Here is an 18,742-nt window from a genome sequence, read left to right as displayed (position 1 = left end):
AAAAGAAGCATTGCAGAATCACCTTTCAAATGTGTACTTGCTCTCAGCCCGGAAGAAGTAGACGTGAGATTTGAACTGGAGCTTGAAAACGTAGTCTTTGTGGATGCTGTCAGCCTCCCTGGGGAGGCTCACACTGTAACCCAGCAGTGGGAGACTGGCCAGGGGGTGGTCATCCTGGAACAGCACAGGAACAGGGTCACTGGGTGTTGGGGTGCAGGTCTGCATTCAGGGCCCATTATTCTGTGGTGCTCCCCAGCCCTTCACTGGATACCAGTGGTTCTCCCAAGAAAATAGTAGTTTGTACAGAGGGACCCGCAGGTAAGAAAGGCTAATTCCATTTTCATAGGAAAGGCGCTGTAATGGTGGAATCAGTCTCAGACTGTGAGGCTCAACATACCTGATGGGTTTTATAGAAGAACAAGCAGAAGTTGGTAAAGACCACCCAGAGCTTCTGCCAGCCGTTGCTGTTCTTGAACTTTCTCAGCAGATATCCTGAAAGCTGGTTCTGTCAGTAGAAAAGGCAGAAGCACTTTGCCTTCATCATAATCCTTGCTTAGCAGCTGTCTTCAGTTCATGACCCTGACGCTTAGCCAGAATACCCACACACAGGTCTGAATGCTCAGCAAGGTTTCTCTGTGCAGCCCTGACTGGCCTGGAACTCCCTCTGTAGACCAGACTGGCCTCAAACTCAAGGGATCTGCCTCCCGAGTGCTGGGATTTTAGGTGTTGCCACCACTGCCTGGCTGATGCTTGGTGTTTTTTTATCAGCATGGTTTGTGCATACTTAAGTCGCTACAACAGGATGTTAGTCTGGGAACCCGTGTCCCAGACACAAGTACGAGACTTCTCTTTCTGATACATAATAAAATTAGATTCCTGATGAAAGCATACATTTGCAAACCTACACAAGAACAAGATGACGGTGGTGATGACACCTTGAACCAAGTTTGGAAGGTTCTTTGAAATTATGGAGGGAAGGAAAGGCATTTAGGGCAGCACTGGACAAGACCCTGCCAGCCAGCCAACTGACCCGTCCTGTCTTCTGGGCCTGTGTCTAATATTTGCTGCCTAGCTTCCCAAGAGGTCCCCACCTACATTGATCTGTAGACATCTCAGGTCTCACTGTGGACCTGTGCTCTGACCCCCACAGTCTTGAGTTCTCCATAGCCCAGTAGAGTGGGGATGAGGCAATGGAGAACTTGGAGTCGGGCATGAAGGAGTAAGTCAAGGAATGGGTATGTAGAGGTGTGAGCTGAATAACTTGAGGTTCTGTGAAGCCATATGTGTACAACCACTAATCCTTGGAAGCGGGTGAGCACGAGCCCAGGATGGGAAGTGGGAAAGGCATGGACCAACCAGGGAGAGTACTGCCCTGGGGCAACAAATGGGCCTTCCAGCAAATTCCACCACCACTGCTGTCTCTGCCGTGACTGCTCTTACAAGACACCAGGTGATATCTGGTGTGAAGTCCCCTTCCAAAGAGCTTGAGTAGACAGTGAGACCTAAACTGGTTTCTGACAGTGGGGGAGGGAGGCAGGTGGCAGCTATCTGAGCACCGGTAGAAGAAACTTGCAAAAAGGCTCACGCATATGCTCATGACATCCATACCTCAACAGCTGCACTGTGGTCTGCTCTGGACACACTTGTGTTCCGGTACCAGCACACATGCATTGTGGTGTTGGCCCGGTGCTGGCTGTTCCCTTCCAGGGAGCCCCGGGTTCCTCGAACATCTTCTGATTCCTCCAGAGAGACCTCATCGGAAGATCCTGGGGAGAGTTAGCCACACCTGGCACCATGCACCCATGAGGGTCCTCCAGGTTCTGTGAAATAAGCACTACCAATACCCAAGTCAGCAGCCAGACAAAACCATATGGTGCTAGGATAACCCAAGAACTCTGCCACCTGGGCATGGCCACCTATTTTCCTTGTATGGGAAGGAAGCTCATGGGAGCTGGCATGCTGGGCAAGATCAGGAAAACAATTGCTAGAAGTTTTTAGAGCTACAAAGGGACTCTCCTGGGGTGCCTTGAATCAAAACTCACTGGAGGTATGAGTACACACTGGGCCTCCCAGCAGCACTGGGGATGAGTCGCCAATACTCTTGGCTGCCTGGATTGCGGTGTTCAGGTCCTGCATCCACTTTTCCTTTTCTAGCCGAGTGCTGTAAAGGAGAAAGTCAAGTTAGGCCTCTGCCTGGAGTTCTGTCCTTTTGTGTCAGGAGACAGATCTGGTTTGGGGCCTGAGGATTGCCAGAAATGTGCCTTCTCCAGCCCATTCCTAGGGTGAGCTAGGAGGAGCTGGAGAAGCAGAACAGCCCTTGGTGTGGAACTAGTGAGTTTAGCACCAAAAGTCTCAATGCTGAAACACGAGACTGGACTGGGTTCATGATTAAGGTGGCAGTTCCTGGTGGAAGAGAACCAGCCAAGACAGATGTCACTGAGCAGGAAGTATACCTGAAGAACTCACTGATCTGGAGAGGAGAAAGACTTAGTTTGCTCCTATGCTCTGGCCCCAAGTTGTCTTTCACCATGGTAAGTACTTCCCCTTGCCTGAGGGCTAGCGCGCTGGTGCCATTACAAGACCAACTACCATGAACCCTAGGGCACAGGCACCTTCTCAGATGCACCATGGTTGGTCTCTTGAAAAACACAAATGTCAGCAATCCTTCCTGCATAACCTGGAAACAGCTGAGTCCCATGACTCCACAGGCTGGTACTGAAGTCTGCATCCCTGCAGCAGGCCCTGTTCTCAACTGAATCATGAAGAAGGAAGGCCCTTACCTGGCTGCGACCACAATCGTTTTCTGAGCCGCATAGATGGTGAAGCAATGAGGAACTGACCACTCATTGTCGCTTTCTTCTACCTGTAGGGATAGAAGAGGTGACACCCCATGGGTTAGGAAAATGCTAACTGAGCCTGAGGCATGTACAAAATGACTAGATGCAGCTGGCTCGGAAGGCTGTACAATCTAAGTCTATATAACTACAAGGGAAGTACAGGGGCACACTTGTGTCCCTACATTCTGGCAGCTGCCGCCAAGTGACTGAGGTCTCATTTAGAGACACTGAAATACTCACCGGTGGGTCCAGCACTATTAGCTGAAAATCAAGCAAAGAAGATGTTGAGCATTTTGGAAACTTCATCTGTCAACCTGGCACCAAAATCCCTATCTGAAGCCAAGAAAAGCCACTGCATACTGATTTCAACCAAATCATACTGATGATTTGGTGGAATAATTCCAAGATAAAATATTGCTAAATCAAACCTAAAAACATATACAAGAAGTGTCCTAGCATCAAGCAAGGTGGATTTAAAGAATTCAAGAATGGGTTGATAACAGAATTCCTTAGTAACAGAATTCATCCTGTCAGAGGTCAGAAACGGTGATTTCTTTACATACTGAGAACACCTCTGTGGAAAGCCAACCCTTCTAATATTTCTGACAGTAAATAGAAGTAAATATTTCTCTGCAACAGAAGGAAACAGTTTTAACATGACCAAGTTTCTCTCAGGCCGAGAACCCCTCTCTCTCTCTCTCTCTCTCTGATAAGGACACACACTGATCCCAAGGACTGACAGTTACAGATGACCCAAAGAATGCACAGCTCCCTATACAGAACCACAAGACAAAATCCCCTGAGCTCCACTCTTGACAGAGATCTGAATTGGCATCCTGGCTGCCATTTAACAGAATGTGGTCTGTCTTCCAAGTTAATATTTAAATTTTGTGTGATTTCAGTTGAAGTGGCAATGATGTTTTGGAATATGTAATCTGTCTAAATAACTCCAGAGTTTACTTGGAGTACTTAAATGAATTTTTAAGAAGTGTGTCACCATTGTGTTTGATGTGAGTGTGTGTGTGCATGTGTGCACAGCTTTGTACTTCCACTTTTTCATGGATTCCAGGAGACCCAACTTGAGTTGTCAGGCTTGCACACCAAGCACTTTCTCTGAAGAACTATCTGGTGCAAGCTTGCACACTAAGCACCTTTTCTGAAGAACTATCTTGCACAAGCTTGCACACCAAGCACTTTCTCTGAAGAACTATCTGGTGCAAGCTTGCACACTAAGCACTTTCTCTGAAGAACTATCTTGCTGGCCCTGTGGGGATAAGGATGGGGTGGGATGTAGTCCCTCACACAGTACCTCTCTCCACTGTGGATGGCAGCAGTGGAGTGGAAGATCCTGCTATAAGGAGAGTGGGAGATGAGGCTGGCACACAATGCAGGCAGCCTTGGTGTTCAGGGAGAACATGGAGGCTTCAACAAATGATGGGGAAAGTGACTCCATGAAGAAAAAATACTAAATCCTTAACTAATTACATCTAGTAAATTCTAGACAGACTGAAAAGTGAAACTGAAGTGATGGCCCAGCAGTTAAGGGTGCTTGCTATTCCTTCAGAGGACCAAAGTTTGGGTCCCAGCACCCACTTGGACGGCTCACAGTTGTCTGAAACTCCAGCTCCAGGATATCCAACACCCTCTTCTGGTATCCAAGGACACTAGTAAACATATGTAAATACCCAAACAAACAAAAAAATACATCTTTAAAAAATATTAAAAAGTGCCAATAGGATTGTGTGTGGTGGCACACATCTTTAGTCCCTCACTCAGGAGGTGGGCAGAGGCAGTCAATGTCAGTTTGAGGCCAGCCTGTTCTACAAAGTCCTAGGACAATTGGGGCTACTCTGTCAAAACACCCAAAAATAAAAGCCAATACAATGTTATGTCTAGCCTGAAGGGGCTAAATAGAGCTCTCATGGAAAGGTGGGAAGGACTGACCACAGCAACGTATCTACAGCATTCCTTCAACAACTGGTTAATGCTACCCCCACAGTCCAGAGGCCATTCCAAAATAAGACACTTCCAAAGGATGGAGTTTTAAATTTCACTAAATTATAGAGGAACTAAAATAGGTAATTACTGTCAGATAAAAGCAGATGGCTCAGTTCAGTAAAATGAGTTCAGATGCCCAGTACCCATGTAAAAAGCTGGGTGTGGCAATGAGCATCTGTAATCCCAGCACTGGAGAGACCTAGTCAGACAGATCCCTGGAACCCACTGGCTAGCCAGTCTAGCTACACTGGTGAGTACTGGGTTCAGTCAGAGACTGTCTCAAAAAATGAGGTGGAAAGCTACCTAAAAGAGCCTAATGTTGACCCCTGGGCTACTGCATTCATGCACCCCATAGACATGTGCACACATGCATGCACATGAAAACACACACCTGTAAAGGTTGACTAGCCAGTTTTGCTATAAAAAGGTTTCCCTAATGTGTAAAAATGGAGACAACGCAACAGAAACACTAAGTGCTTATTTTGCAGAAAACCAAAGTGCCAAGACTGGGAATGGAGAGTAAAGTAATGGTGCCCTCTCCCCGGGTGGGGAAGGTAGAGGGATGACCATCATGTACTGTGGGCCAGGGGTACATTTAGAACTCACTGTGAGCAGCTGACTGGTGCTACTTCTGGGCAGCCATGAGCAAAGACACTAAGATCAGTATGTGCTTTGCATGATGGGACCCTGTGAGGATGGACTGGAAGGTGTTTGAGAGACAGAAGCTCAGTAATGTGGTATACACTCTTGAAAGACCATACTTGGCCTAATGGCAGGTTAGGTTAGTCCTCTGGAGCTTACTACTGGTCACCAGGTTCCTCTATTGCACCAGTAGTCACAGACTGTAACAGAGCGCTCAGGGTGAGTTCAGCTTGTAGACTGAGGTGGTAATCGGTGTCACATCACCACAGCTAAACCTGGAGTGCTGTGGTCACAGCGATATTTAGCCTATAGCTTCAGTTTCCCCCATAGGAATGTGTATTTTAAAAATAAACCATCAAACAACGGGGTTGGCTTCCAGAGGTGGCCCCTGTTAAACCCAGCGAAGTGGAGTCACATATTACAAACATATGTTTCAAGGCTGAGCAGAGTAGAGTCAGTGAGAAAGGAACCTAGCATGCTGCTGCTGCAGTAGACCCTCGCATGCTGCTGCAGCAGTAGACACCACCTCAAGGAGCACTGTGAGGGCCAACAGATGACCATGGTGCTAAGATGTCCTGGAACCACATACTGCATTGTCCTTGCCTTCAGTGTGTCCGGGACACGTTTCCGACCAGGTTCCAGGGTCTGTCTACATGAAGGGAGACAGCCTCTGGTTCTCAACCTTCCTAATGCTGCGGCCCTTTAGTACAGTTCCTCATGTTGTGGTGACCACCAGCCATAAAATTATTTTCATTGCTACTTCATAACTGTAAGTTTGCTACTGTTATGAATTATAATGTAAATACCTATCTTTTCCAATATCTTAGGTAACCCCTGTTAAGAGCTGGTTGAGCCCAAAGGGGTCGCGACCCACAGGTTGAGAAGCACTCGCTGCTCTAGTCTTCCTGACTCTCTGTGACTTTAAATAGGATTTTCTTTTTCTAAAATTTATTTTGAGATTTATTTCCTTTTAGTTCATGTATATGGTGGTTTTACCTGCATGTATATCTGCATGCCATGTACACGCAGTGCCTACCCACCTAGACAACAGGACAGTGTTGATCCCCTGGAATTGGCATCACAGCTATAAGCTGCCGTGTGTATGCTGGGAATCAAACCTGGGTCCTGTGGGAGAGCAGTCAGTGCTCTTAAGTGCTGAGCCATCTCCAGCATTTATTTTTTAAATATGTATTATTTTTATGTGTGTGTCTGTGTCCATGTGAAGGTGCTCATAGATGCATTGAGTCACTTGGTGCCTGAGCTGCAGGCTGGCACGGGTGCTGGGAACTGAAGCTGTGTCCTCTGGAAGAGCAGAAGCACACTCACTGCCCGCCCTCTCTGCAGCTCTTAAACAGGTTTTCATTAACCCCCCAAGGCAGATCTGATAAACTGGATTATGTTAGAGTCCAGTGGTTATCCCGTGTTAGACATCCTGGTGGGCACATCTGCACGGTGTGCAGAAAGTTCACGGTGGCAGCGGCGGTGACTCAAGCCCCAGGCAGTGCTGTATCAGGCACAGTCAGTGACCACAGCCTGTGTCTGTCCAAGGAATGGTTGTTCCCGGGTGAGCATCATGACTACATGGTATCTGGAAACAGCTGATACCAAAACGCACTCCAAGTTGTGGACAAAGCAGGCGAATACTGTCAGGTGCTAAAGGAGACTGACCTAGAAAGCTGCCCATGGGTGGGATATGGTGTAGTCTGGGTCAGGGAGAACAGCAGCCACGAGGAAGAGTGAGAACAGTCCAGCATATTCCCTCAACACCAGCTGGCCTGCTCACCACTGAAAACGGCCTCAGACTTGCTATTGTATTAGAGAGGTGGGGTAGAAGCCCAGCACCTAAAAACCAAACCTCAGGTAAGCATGGTATCACTCACCAGCATGCCGCGTAGAGGAAGGAAGCCACGGATCCGGAATTGACAGGCCCCTGTGACACTTTTGCTTGTGTATAGCAGCATATCTGAGAACTGAGGGATAGAAAGATACAGTCAAGGGACAAAGCTTCAGTGTCAGTATGGTTAGACTTGAGCTACAGACAGCCATGCTGTGTTTACCAGATCTACAGAAGTTATTGGAAATTGTTGGGGGAAAAGTTTGTTCCTTTGATCCTTTCTGACCAGATATATGCAGTAGTCATATGAGCTAACGGAACTGGGGGTCAGTCACCAGTCTTCTCTGGTCTGGCCGAGCTAGAAATAGCAGCCAGGAGCTCCGGCTGCTGCAGCCAGTTGGCTCCTCCCCTGCATGGATCAAGTCTGGGGCACTTTGAAAAGAAACCTGGTAAGGCTGGGTGATGGTGGCACACATGTTTAATCCCAGCACTCGGGAGGCAGAGGCAGGCAGATCTCTGTGAGTTCGGGACCAGCCTGGTTTACAGAATGAGTTCCAGGACAGCCAGGGCTACACAGAGAAACCTTGTCTTGAAACCACCACCATCCCCAAAAGGAAGAAAGAAAGAAACCTGGTAAGATGAGGACACATGGGCAGTCCTCTGCACCCACGTTTCTGGACAGCACTGAAGGCCCCTGGTCGCCACGGGGCCACCAGCACATTTCTCTAGCCACAAGGACATCTCTGTGTTGACCCTGTTTGCCATCCCAGAACATAGACTAGGAACAAACAGGCAACGTGGGCAAAGCAACTGCTTCCTATTGCTCACTCTCAAGAGAGTGCCTGAGTTCCCAGGTGACTGAGCTGCCGTCCCAGGGATGGAGCCAGTATGCAGCGGGCCAACTTTCCTGACAGACTTTACCCGCCTATTCTTCCCAGAATGGAAATGCAGTTTGGGGCACAGTGGGAAACATACCAGGAAAAACATCCTCTGCTGCAAGCCCTTCTTGGTGAGCTTGTGAAGACAGCCCTCACGGATGAACTCCTGAAAGACAACCAGGGTTCCTGTGAGCAGGGATGCAAGAGACATGTGGTAATTGGGCCAAAGATCATGGGAGACAACAGCAATCTCTAGCTTGCTTGCTGCATGCACACGCCACAGTATATGTGTGAGGGTCAGAAGACAACTATCAGGTACTGGTTATCTCCGGCCACTTTGTGGGCTATAGGATTAAACCAGGGTGCCAGGCCTACCTACACGTGCACCCCTTCTGGCTGAGCCATCTTGCCAGCCTCTCTGGCTTCTTTAAACCCCGCTGAGTGGCAGCCCTCTGGGAGAGTCATCCTACTCTACCTTAGTTACCTATGTCCTATCCTGGTAGCAATCTGGTCCCAGTCATCTACCTGCCCTGAGACGTGGGAACCAAGAGGCACTTGCTAGTGGAGAGACAGTGGGAAAAAAGGCCATGAAGAGTCCATCTGAGTTTCGCTGTGGGAAGGGCTGGGCAGAGGCAGGTTTGAGAAGAGGACAGTCTCCGCCAACACTGGGTGGCTACAGTTTGCTACCCTGCACTGGAATACTGACTAAAGGCCACAAAGGCTCAGAAAGTCAAGAAGCCAAGCATGGTGGCACACGCCTTTAGTCCCTGCACTTAGGAGGCAGGGGTATGAGGATCTCTATTAGTTTGTGGCCAGCTTGGTCGACATAGTGTAGTTCCAGGCCAACCAAGGCTATAAAGTGAGACCCTGTCTCAAAATAAACAAAAAAGGCAAAGAACAGGAGCCAGTCTGAACAAAATGACTGAAGCCTGGGTGGGCACAGCCCTCCATACACCAAGGCACACAAAGGAACTATACGCTTATTGACATAAGATGAAAACAGCCCTAGTAGAATTTTTCCCTAGGAGACAGGAAGGTGTACCACCCTGTACGTGAACTTCTGTAGTAGTTAGTACTTAGTAGGGCTAGTTACTAAGCTTGCTTACTCTTTGCGTCAACAGTACTGAGTCAAGAGCAAAGCATCTAGTACACAGGCAAGAGACACGCCAACTCGTGCAATGGAACTGAAAGTCCAGAAAGAAGCCCACACATCTATGAGGCTTCTTAATTTTCATAAGGAGGCCCAGACAATTCAACAAATGTGCCAGGGTAGCTGATATGCGTGCAAAGGAATAACACTGGACTAACTGGGCCGGAAGGCTGGGCATGCAGCTCAGCTGGTGCTTGCTCGGCAAGCGGGTTCCCCCTACCACATAGGCCAAGTGCAGTGGCGCACACCGCAGTCCCATCACTCAGGAGATGGAGGCAGCAGGACAGAAGGAACAGAAGTTCAGGGTCATCCTTAAATACACAGCGAATTTGAGGCCCGCCTGGGTTACATAAGACCCCACTAAAGGGAAAAAAGTAAGAAAAACATAACCTATAGGTGACCAACTGGGTTAGGGCACATCTTCTGGTATATAATACCTAAGGTATGAACAACTAGAGAGGATTTGAGGGTCATTAAAATGAAAAGTTTTAGTAGTATAAATTATATAACCAATGAGGGTAAAAAGACAAAACCAGAGAAGGGGAGAAAATCCTACAGGCACGATCCTGTTGCTTCCCATCTTAGATTCTGAGATGAAATCTCATGATGTGGCCTAAACAGGCCTCAAACTCCACAGCCTGCAGCCCCAGTCCCGAGAGTGGGATTCGGATGTGAGTACCATTCCTGCTATTGTGCCATCTTGAGGTATTTCTCCCAGTACTTGTGGGGGGCTCTTCTGTGCTCCCTGTGCCAGAACGGGGACCGACAACTAATGGGTCTTGGGGTTTCTTTTTGGGGAAATGTTCCCAACTGGTGATGATGGCTACATTAACTGGGAGTACATGCAAAGTCGCTGAATTACGTACTTTAAAAGGGCAAGTCTTACGCTACATTAGTAAAATTCAATTAAAGACAAGAGGCATAAAATCTTTCCCAGGTATGGCCACTCACCCTTCCAGGAGCAATGAGGTTTTCTACACCGACCAGGTCCCGCTGTAGCTCCGTCAGCTTCTGGAGGTTTTCTAGCCGGGTGAGGCTGTGCTGGAGCCTGGTGGTCACTTCTGTGATGGCCTTCAGTGCCTCTGTGTGGAGAGGTCCCTCAGTTCAACCCCTGAACAAGACCTCCCCGCCAATCTCTGCCTTGTGGAAGAGCCAGTATTTTCCAGGGTGACTTTAACGGGAGGCACTGCAGACTCTTTGCAGGGCTCTGGCCCACTGGCACAAGCTCCTGTTCAAGTACAGTCCCTGCAGAACCCAAGGGGGTCAGGGGTCACCGGCCAACGCTATGGCTTGGTGGGAAGGGGAAAGGTTTGGGAAGCAGTGCAAAGCACTGTTAGTTCTTGAAGGAGATCCTTCAATGTCTGAAGTAACTTCTTTTCTGGTAACAGATGCTCACCTGAAGCAAATGTAAGAGGTCAATAAACAGGAAGAAGCTCACTAAGATGAACGTGAACTCGACACCAGCCCTGAGTAGGCCATACTGGCTGGAAACAGTTGCTCACCTAGTCCTGCCCTCTGCTGTCCCTAGCGCAGCGACCTCCCTTACCTGCCAGACCACTAATGGGGACTGTTCTCATCTCTTTTAGAAGAAATTTTATTTTTTGTGTATATGTGTGTGTGTGTGTGTGTGTGTGGTCGTACATGACTGTGTACACACCCGAGCGCAGAAACCCTTGGATTGTACACGAGAGCACTGGATCCCTTGGAGCTGGAGTTACATGGATGCTGGGAACCAAACCTGGGTCCTCTGCAAGAGCGGCAAGTGCTCTTAAGCACAGGGTCGTTTCTCCAGCTGCCAGGACCCTCTTCCTGCCCGACTGCAGAGCCTCACTTGTGGATCCCCTCCGCGAGCATCCTGACAAGGTCTGCAGCCCTGACCCACACTGCCTTATCCTCAGACCCACCCTGACAGGGACTTCATGAAACCAAGGACAGCTAGTGTTCTTCACAGGGTGCTTGTGGCTTTCAGAAGCACAAGCCAACGAAGAGGGGAGCACACCCGGAATTCATCATCCTTGACAAATCGTAAACAGATCCTTCTATAACTGCTCTGCAGACAGCACTGACGACATCAGGGAGAGCCTGAGCAATGTGACCACAGGCTGTCACGAGCCATGGCAGCTGCTGTCTGCAGACTCTGGGCATCTGCAAGCCTGGGAGCTGGAGAGATAGGTCAGTGGTTGGGAGCACTGAGTCCTCATACAGAGAGGACCCAGGTTCATTTCCAGCACCCACATGGCATCTCATAAACCATCCGTAACTCCAGTTCCTGAGGACTTCAGTGACTCTGCTACCTGGAATTCCAGTGAGTACTTCAGACATCCTCCTGCCTGGGCTCCAGTGATCCTCTTTCCTGGATTCCATGGACCCTCCTGCATCCTTCTACCTCAACCTTCCAAATAGCTAGGATTACATTACATCCATGGACCACCATTCCCAACTAGTTATATTTTAATGACAACTTCAGTAATTTATAGACAGAATCTTCTTGTACTAAACTGATGCTATAACTAAAATTTCTATTTGTAAATGAACAAGATTTAGACTTTATTCTTTTGTCCCTTTGACAAATAGAAAATTATGATTCACATAAGTCAGAAACTTCCAACAGGCTGCTTGGCTCAAACATTTGCTAAGTTTTGGAGTCAAGTCTTCCAGGCCAGAAACACCCACATAAAGAGGTAATCCTGGTATATGCCCCATCTCCCAGTGCCCTCGCAGAGACCTTGACAGCAGGAGGCCACCTTGGTTACAATACCCCACTCTATGGAAGGTAATCAGGGCTGAGAAAGGTTCAGCCTGGAACCTGCTTCTCTGAAGCAGCTGAGCAGAGGCAAAGGCCAGCAGCCGCTATGGGGAGAGCCAGTGGAGACTAACACCATGCACGCACGCCGCCCTCGGAGTGCGAGGCCTCACTCACCATGGCAGTCAGCATAGTCCTGGTGCCCAGGGGCGTAGTGAGCACACAGGCGGCTCAGCAGCAGGCGGTAGTGCACCAGCCTCTGCACGGGCTTCAGCAGGAAGGTGTTGAGAGGCAGGTAGCAGACCTTCTGGAGCTCGAACTCTTTGTAGGCGGCCTCCAGCTTCTTGCAGTGTTTTGTGGCCTTTTCCAGTTCTGTTAGGACCTCGTCGTGTCTTTGGAAGTAGCTGGTAAACTCCTATCGAGACACCCAAGGACAACACTTAGGTGGAGAGGTGTGACGGCTGGTGGCGTTCTAGCAGCTGGCCTGCCTGGGCGGAGCCCGGTGTGGACTAGGGATACTGGAAATGCTGACAGGGAGTAACTGGGATGCAAAGTGTGGAAGGTACAAGCCAGAGTTTCTCTGTCTCCACAGAACCCCATCTCCCCATTTTAGACTCTATCCCAGTGTGTACCTTATTCCATTCCCAGGGGTCAGGGCTCCTCTGCAGCTGGTCCTCACCATGACCACTGCTGACTGATCCGTCCCTACCTTTCCTCCACTTATGGATAAAGAATGGTCCTCAGAGGCTAGGAGAGCCAGAGCTCACCTTATGGGACACACTGAGTACTGGGCAAGAATGAAACTCCATTTGAGCTCTGCCCAGGTTCAGTGCTGACTGGGTTACTGGAGAGAGGGAGCAACCATGTTTTGGGAAACTGCCCTGAGAACTATTCTGAAGGATCGCTGTGCAGATGGGCAGGCTACTGGAAAGGCAGCAATGGTCGGAGGGGATTCTGTTTTAGGCACTGTGTCTGGGGAGAACTCCGTACTGGATAAAAGCATGGTTCTAGGGGAACCCTGTTGAGGGCAGTGCTAGGCTGAAAATGCATGTATTGAGGCTCGCTTCTCTAAAAAATTACTGCTCTGAGGGCGGCTGCTTTCATGGAGCCTGATTCTGAGGACTCTGTCCCGAGGGTAAGTGTGCTAGAGAAAGATATTCTCAATAAACCTGATTCAGAGGACTCTGCCCTGAGGGTAAGAGTGTTAAAGAAAGATATTCTGAATAAAACCTGATTCTTAGGGGCATTGTTTGGCTGGTAAGCTGTCTAGGGAAACGTTTTAGAAGAATGATATTCCCAGAGGAACCTGTTCTGGGGGAAACACGGTTTTAAGAAATTATCTTGAGTAGCCAGGCAGTGGTGGCACACACCTCTAATCCCAGCACTTGGGAGACAGAGGCAGGTGGATCTCTAAGTTCAATGCCAACCTGGTCTACAAAGTGAGTTCCAGGAGAGCCAGTTACACAAAGAAACCCTGTATCAAAAAAAAAAAACAAAAACACAAAACCGAAAACCAAACAAACAAACAAAAGTGAAAAAGAAAGAAATTATATTAAAAGAAATACGGTTCTGGGGAAAGGTGTTCTGAAGGGCACCCTGCTGTGGTGACCCCATTCAGGATGAAAAGCCGCAAATAGCCGGAAATCCTACTCTGAAGGAACTTATTTCTGAGGCATGATGTTCTGAGGGAGGGAAAAAAGATAATCATATTGAGGGGAATGCTATTCTGAGGAGACCCCCTTTCCTGGGGAAAGCCTTATCTCCTTTCTGACCCTGGCTCTTCCTGCCTCTACTTCCCAAGTACTGGGACTAGGGGTGTACACCACCATGCCCTCTCAGATAGGGGCACCAGATCCACTGGAACTGGAGTTACAGGTGGTTGTGAGACACGATGTGGGTGCTGGGAACCCAGCCCAGGTCCTCTGTAGGTACTATGGAAACTCTGACCACTGAGCTCTCTCTCTAGCCTGGGATGTTGTTCTGAGAGCGCTGCATTGGCAGGAACACTGTACTGGGGACCCTTAATTCTGAGAACATCATTCTGAGAGGAAACATAGGGTCCGTCCTTCTAGGAGAACACTATTCTATGGAACTCTCTTCTGAGGGGAACCATGTTTAGAAAATGGCTGTTATGAGGCGGTAAGGCCACTCGAGAGAAATACTATTTTGGGGAAAGACATCCTGAAGGAAGACCTAAGGAGAGGTGTTCTGTATTGAGCAAGCCCCTCCTGAAACCATGTTCTGAGGAGAGTTGCTTCTGAGGAAAACGTTTTATTTTCTCTGAGAGGCCTTTGCTTTAAGCACATCTTCATTGGTAAAATCTTGTTCTGGGGACTGATGTTTTGAGGGGACCCTTGCTAGGAATTATACTCTGAAGGAACCCTGCTCTAAGAACGTCTGTTTTTAGGCTCTTGTGAGTCCTTGTATTCTAGGGGAACCATGTTCTGAGGAGAACCCTGTTCTGAAGGAAACCTCTTCCGGCAAAACCCTGAGACAGGCTGTGTGTTTATTGAGATACTGTTCTAAGGAACACAGTCAAGACAACACTGCTATTAAATGTACAGTATTGTTCAGGGAACAGTTTTGAAAAGTCCTGAGTGGAGCGTTTGGGCAACAAGAACCCTCTCCTGAGGGGGGCCCTGCTGTGGAGAACGGTAAGATGAGCGTGTTCTTGGGAAGGCTGCTGTGGCGGGGACACTGTTCCAAGAACAACAGACATGTTCCCATCACAGCTTTTACTTTAAAGCTGGAGTTCCCGCACAAACCACCGTACCTTTAACTGACGCATGTTCCTGAGGAGGATGTCCCCAATTCGTTGATCATCACCTTTTAAATGGGCACTGGAGGGCCCTTCCCTGGATTAAAGGAACAAGAAGGTTTATAAGTCCATGAAAGCTTATGGAAAACCCCGTGATTTCACGGTAACAAGTTGCAGTAGTCATAGTCCTTTCCCTCTGACACAGGGTCTGACTGTGTAGCTGGAGCTGGCCCCACGTGTGATTCTCCTGTCTCTGTCTCCCTGCTGCTGGCTTTATAGGATGTGTCACTACACCCAGCAGTCAGGCACGAATGACGAGGAATTTCCCGGTGGAAAGAACTTAACTCGACAGCAACAATGACTGCATTTCTCTAAATACGATGGTAACCAGGTGAAAACAGATTCTTTTCCTTTTTAACTTGTTCCTCTAGTCCCTTTTCTAGAATAGGATAAATAAAATGCATTGTTATTAAAGTTTATTCTAGCTTGCCCAATAGGATTTTGGCAATACACATCAGTGAAATAATGGTTGTTCTGAAGGGGAGACTTCCCGAGGCAAGTGCTGGGTGCTCCCCAGGGAGTGTTTGGGACTCAGGGGCTGCTGGTCCAGGCCCCAGCCAAGGAGCCAGCAGTGTGGGAGCCGTCCAGGTGGTGGCTTCAGAAGGTGGGGTCTCCTGTGCAGGGCGGCAAGGAAATAGCACCACCTGCTGTACAGTGCGGTTACCAGAGAGCCAGCCTCTGCTCCACCTCGTGCAGGAAGCCTCGATGGAACTCGTAGACAGGATCGATGTTGGAGAAGAGCAGGGTCATCAGGGCGGCAGGCATGGCGTCCTCCTTGATCACCACACTTCGGAACCACTATGGGAGGAGTTTGGCCTGGTGAGAGGCTCAGCTGAGGGCTGTGGCCTCATGACACCAAGCAAAGCTCCTCCAGTTTATAAGAAGAGCTTAAACTAGCGTTCCACGTCCCCTCTTTATTGACTGTATAATTTCCAAATACAAACAAACCAATTCTAGGTCAGAGCTTTCAGACAGATACATTCTTAGCCTTACAGCGTCACGGAAACTGAAGACACCAGATCTTAACATGACTTAGACATCGTGCTGGAAGGCAAATGGATCCAACAGAATTTACGTAAGTCGGTACCAAGACTGCCAAAGACACTTCTCAGGGTGGCGCCTCTGTGTTTATATATAAAGCATATTAAGAAAATAAAAAACGATCAAGGACTAAGTTTCCATACCACAGTAATAACTTCTAAATCTTTCACATATGTTCGTTCTGTAGCGAGAATCTCCTTGGCTATGAAATAGGCCTTGTCTTCTGGCAGGTGCTGAAAGAGGCAGAGAGAAGCGTGAGCGCACTTCTGGGGGACATGTTACCTGTTCACATGCAGGGAGAGCCCGAGGCTTGTAACATGTTATGTTCAAGCCAACAACATTTTAGAAACTCCCGCCATAATTCCTAGAGGGATTTACTGTAAAGGAAAGGTTGGTTTTCTTGGTGTATGTGTACGCCTGAATGTACACATTCAGCTTGCGTGTGTACAAGCTCCTGCAGAGGCTAGAAGGGGCCACTGGGTTTAGGTTACAAGTGATTGAGAGACACCTGATGTAGGTGCTGGAAACTGAACCTGGGTCCTCTGTAAAGTCAGCCAGGCCTCTTAACTGCAGAGCCATCCCGCTGGCCTGGAGATCTGCTTCTAAGTAAACACATCCAATTAAGCCCAGCTATGTTTCTCTCAACACATCGTCCTCGTTCTATCTCTGGACATCATTCCCTAGAAAAAATAATTGCTATTCAAATATCAATATACGGAAACAGAACTGAAGCTTATTATTGGTTTTGCGGTGAAGCTATGTTCCTTTATCACTGCCACTGATGAAGCTGGTTAAAAGATAAGGAACCATGAGTGTATGTTTAAACATGTATATATGTGAGTAAGGGCTGGAGAGATGGCATAGTGGTTAAGAGCTCTGACTGCTCTTCCAGAGGAACAGGTTCAAATCCCAGCTCTCACATGATGGCAGACAACCACCTATGACTCCAGTCCCAGGAGACACCTGGTGGCCTCTCTGGGCACTGCATGCACATGGCACACATATATACATGCCACGAACGCATAATAATCACATATGTATGTGATTAAAATAATTAAACTTGGGCCGAAGATAAGACTCAGCATAAAAAAAATAAAAATTAAAAGAATAATTAAACTTAGCTCATAAAAGTAACAACAAAAACCTCCCAGTGTCTTTTCTGAGTGTGCCTATGACAAAGCGCTGAGCTGGCTGACACACTTCCTGTGTGTGGAAGAGGACCCCAGGTCCACCTCCAGGCTCCGCTTTCAGCAGCTCCCCTTTTGCTTGCTAGAATGGGACTCAAGATGAACCTGTCTAGGGAGTTCATGAATCTCCATCAGGGCTCTGTCTGTCTAATGTGCAAACATAACACTCAAGTCAACGAGGGGCTACAAATCACGGCAGAACACGGTCATGGAGAGCACAAGGCGGAAGGTGGTGCAGGCTGAGAATAATGTGATCAGGCCACAAACTCACATGGAGTGGGTGGAGCGCCTGGGCCCACAGACAGGACAAATGTCAAGGCACAGAAAGTGATGCGGGATAGGAAAGGGGGGGATGAAAGAAAGTCATCTGGCCTCTGTGGTTCCGGAGTGTTGGGGGTCAGTGTGAGGACACTCTGATATGTGTGTGTGCAGGATGCAAGCTGACCTGGAGGGGCACACGGGAGTCTCAAGAGGCCTCTGCACAAGTCCAGTGAGATGATGTTGGTGTGAATGTGATGTGTGACTGACAGACACAGCAAGAACAACTGAAACAAATTCTGGCTCAAGTCAAGGGAAAGATCGGCAGTCACCACCAGAGGGGGGAGAGGTTGAGGCCGCTCTGGGAGGAAGAGCAGACTGAGTTTGCACCAGGATAGCCTGTGATATGCTTCCCAACCTGCATAAGAAGCAAGGGGCCAAGGCGATCCCATGGAGGCCCGTGTTTGGGGAATCACATCTTCTTTTCTGTGTGCCTGATGTAGTCCAACACAGGCTGCAATATTCTCTCCCGGTCTCTGGAATCAAGGAGTGATGGGTGTGTGTGTGCTCATCTTATGTGTCCTGGAGCCCATGGGACGCAGAGTCTTCTACCATCACAGACACACACCAGGGGCACTGCCAATATCCTGCAGAGCCAGTCCTGCCATCCTCTCCCTGGGATGTGGCAGCATCTCCTTCAGCTCTTCTCAAATGGCTGGAGGCAATGTCATAGCCTGGATCCCTGGTACCACCCCTTGGTATCTTCTTGTTGCTCCTGGAGTGTGGTCTTTCTCTCCCAGAACAGCTCACTTAATTTTACAACCTTCCACAATGTTTTGTTTTGTATTCTGTATCATAAAATTATTTTTTTAAATTCTAATCCAATGGTATCTTTAAAAGGAGTCTCATCTCTCCCTGGTTTGATATATGTATGTCATGAGCTTTCAGCAGTGAGAGCTGGGTTACTCCAGCCTTCCCCACAACAGGACAAAGGTTCTGCTTGCTAGTTTTGTGTAATTCTGGCCTTGGCCTGGGACAAACATGTCAGGGAAGATGACCTCTTCATGGCAATTACCTTTGTCTGAAACCCAAAAGCACATCCTAACTGTGTATGTGCTACAGAAACCAGGTCCAGAGCCCCAGACCAGCTCCTCACGGTGTGCAGAAAACCTGCCAGAGCACAGTCCCAAGAACGTCAATGGAAACTCTCTCTGCAGGTGCCACTGATGGCGACAAGCCACCAACTGCCTTGCCCGTTCTAGAATGACCTAAGCCAACCCAAACAAGCTGACCTGCTGGCCAGAGACAGATGGGGACAGCATCGTCTGCCCATCGTCGCCACCACAGGACAGCGCC

The 18,742-nt window shown here is 48.5% G+C and overlaps 1 protein-coding gene across 1 annotated transcript in view; it reads right to left on the bottom strand.

Annotated features, from left to right (window-relative positions):
• Farp2 (FERM, ARH/RhoGEF and pleckstrin domain protein 2) overlaps positions 1 to 18,742 on the bottom strand; it is a 105,683-nt gene that overhangs the window by 3,771 nt on the left and 83,170 nt on the right. The window contains exons 15-26 of the mRNA XM_048441958.3: positions 16,085 to 16,174; positions 15,565 to 15,698; positions 14,856 to 14,937; positions 12,260 to 12,497; positions 10,291 to 10,421; positions 8,287 to 8,355; positions 7,358 to 7,447; positions 2,781 to 2,863; positions 2,043 to 2,161; positions 1,609 to 1,766; positions 398 to 505; positions 23 to 174 (exon numbers count right to left, since the gene is read on the bottom strand). Of these exons, the coding sequence (XP_048297915.1) occupies positions 23 to 174; positions 398 to 505; positions 1,609 to 1,766; positions 2,043 to 2,161; positions 2,781 to 2,863; positions 7,358 to 7,447; positions 8,287 to 8,355; positions 10,291 to 10,421; positions 12,260 to 12,497; positions 14,856 to 14,937; positions 15,565 to 15,698; positions 16,085 to 16,174 (1,454 nt within the window). The remainder of the gene's footprint in view (positions 1 to 22; positions 175 to 397; positions 506 to 1,608; positions 1,767 to 2,042; positions 2,162 to 2,780; positions 2,864 to 7,357; positions 7,448 to 8,286; positions 8,356 to 10,290; positions 10,422 to 12,259; positions 12,498 to 14,855; positions 14,938 to 15,564; positions 15,699 to 16,084; positions 16,175 to 18,742) is intronic.

This window comes from Myodes glareolus, chromosome 1 (assembly GCF_982192425.1).
Source record: "Myodes glareolus chromosome 1, mMyoGla1.1, whole genome shotgun sequence".
Lineage (NCBI taxonomy): Eukaryota > Metazoa > Chordata > Mammalia > Rodentia > Cricetidae > Myodes > Myodes glareolus.
This window is presented reverse-complemented; position numbering and strand designations above follow the sequence as displayed.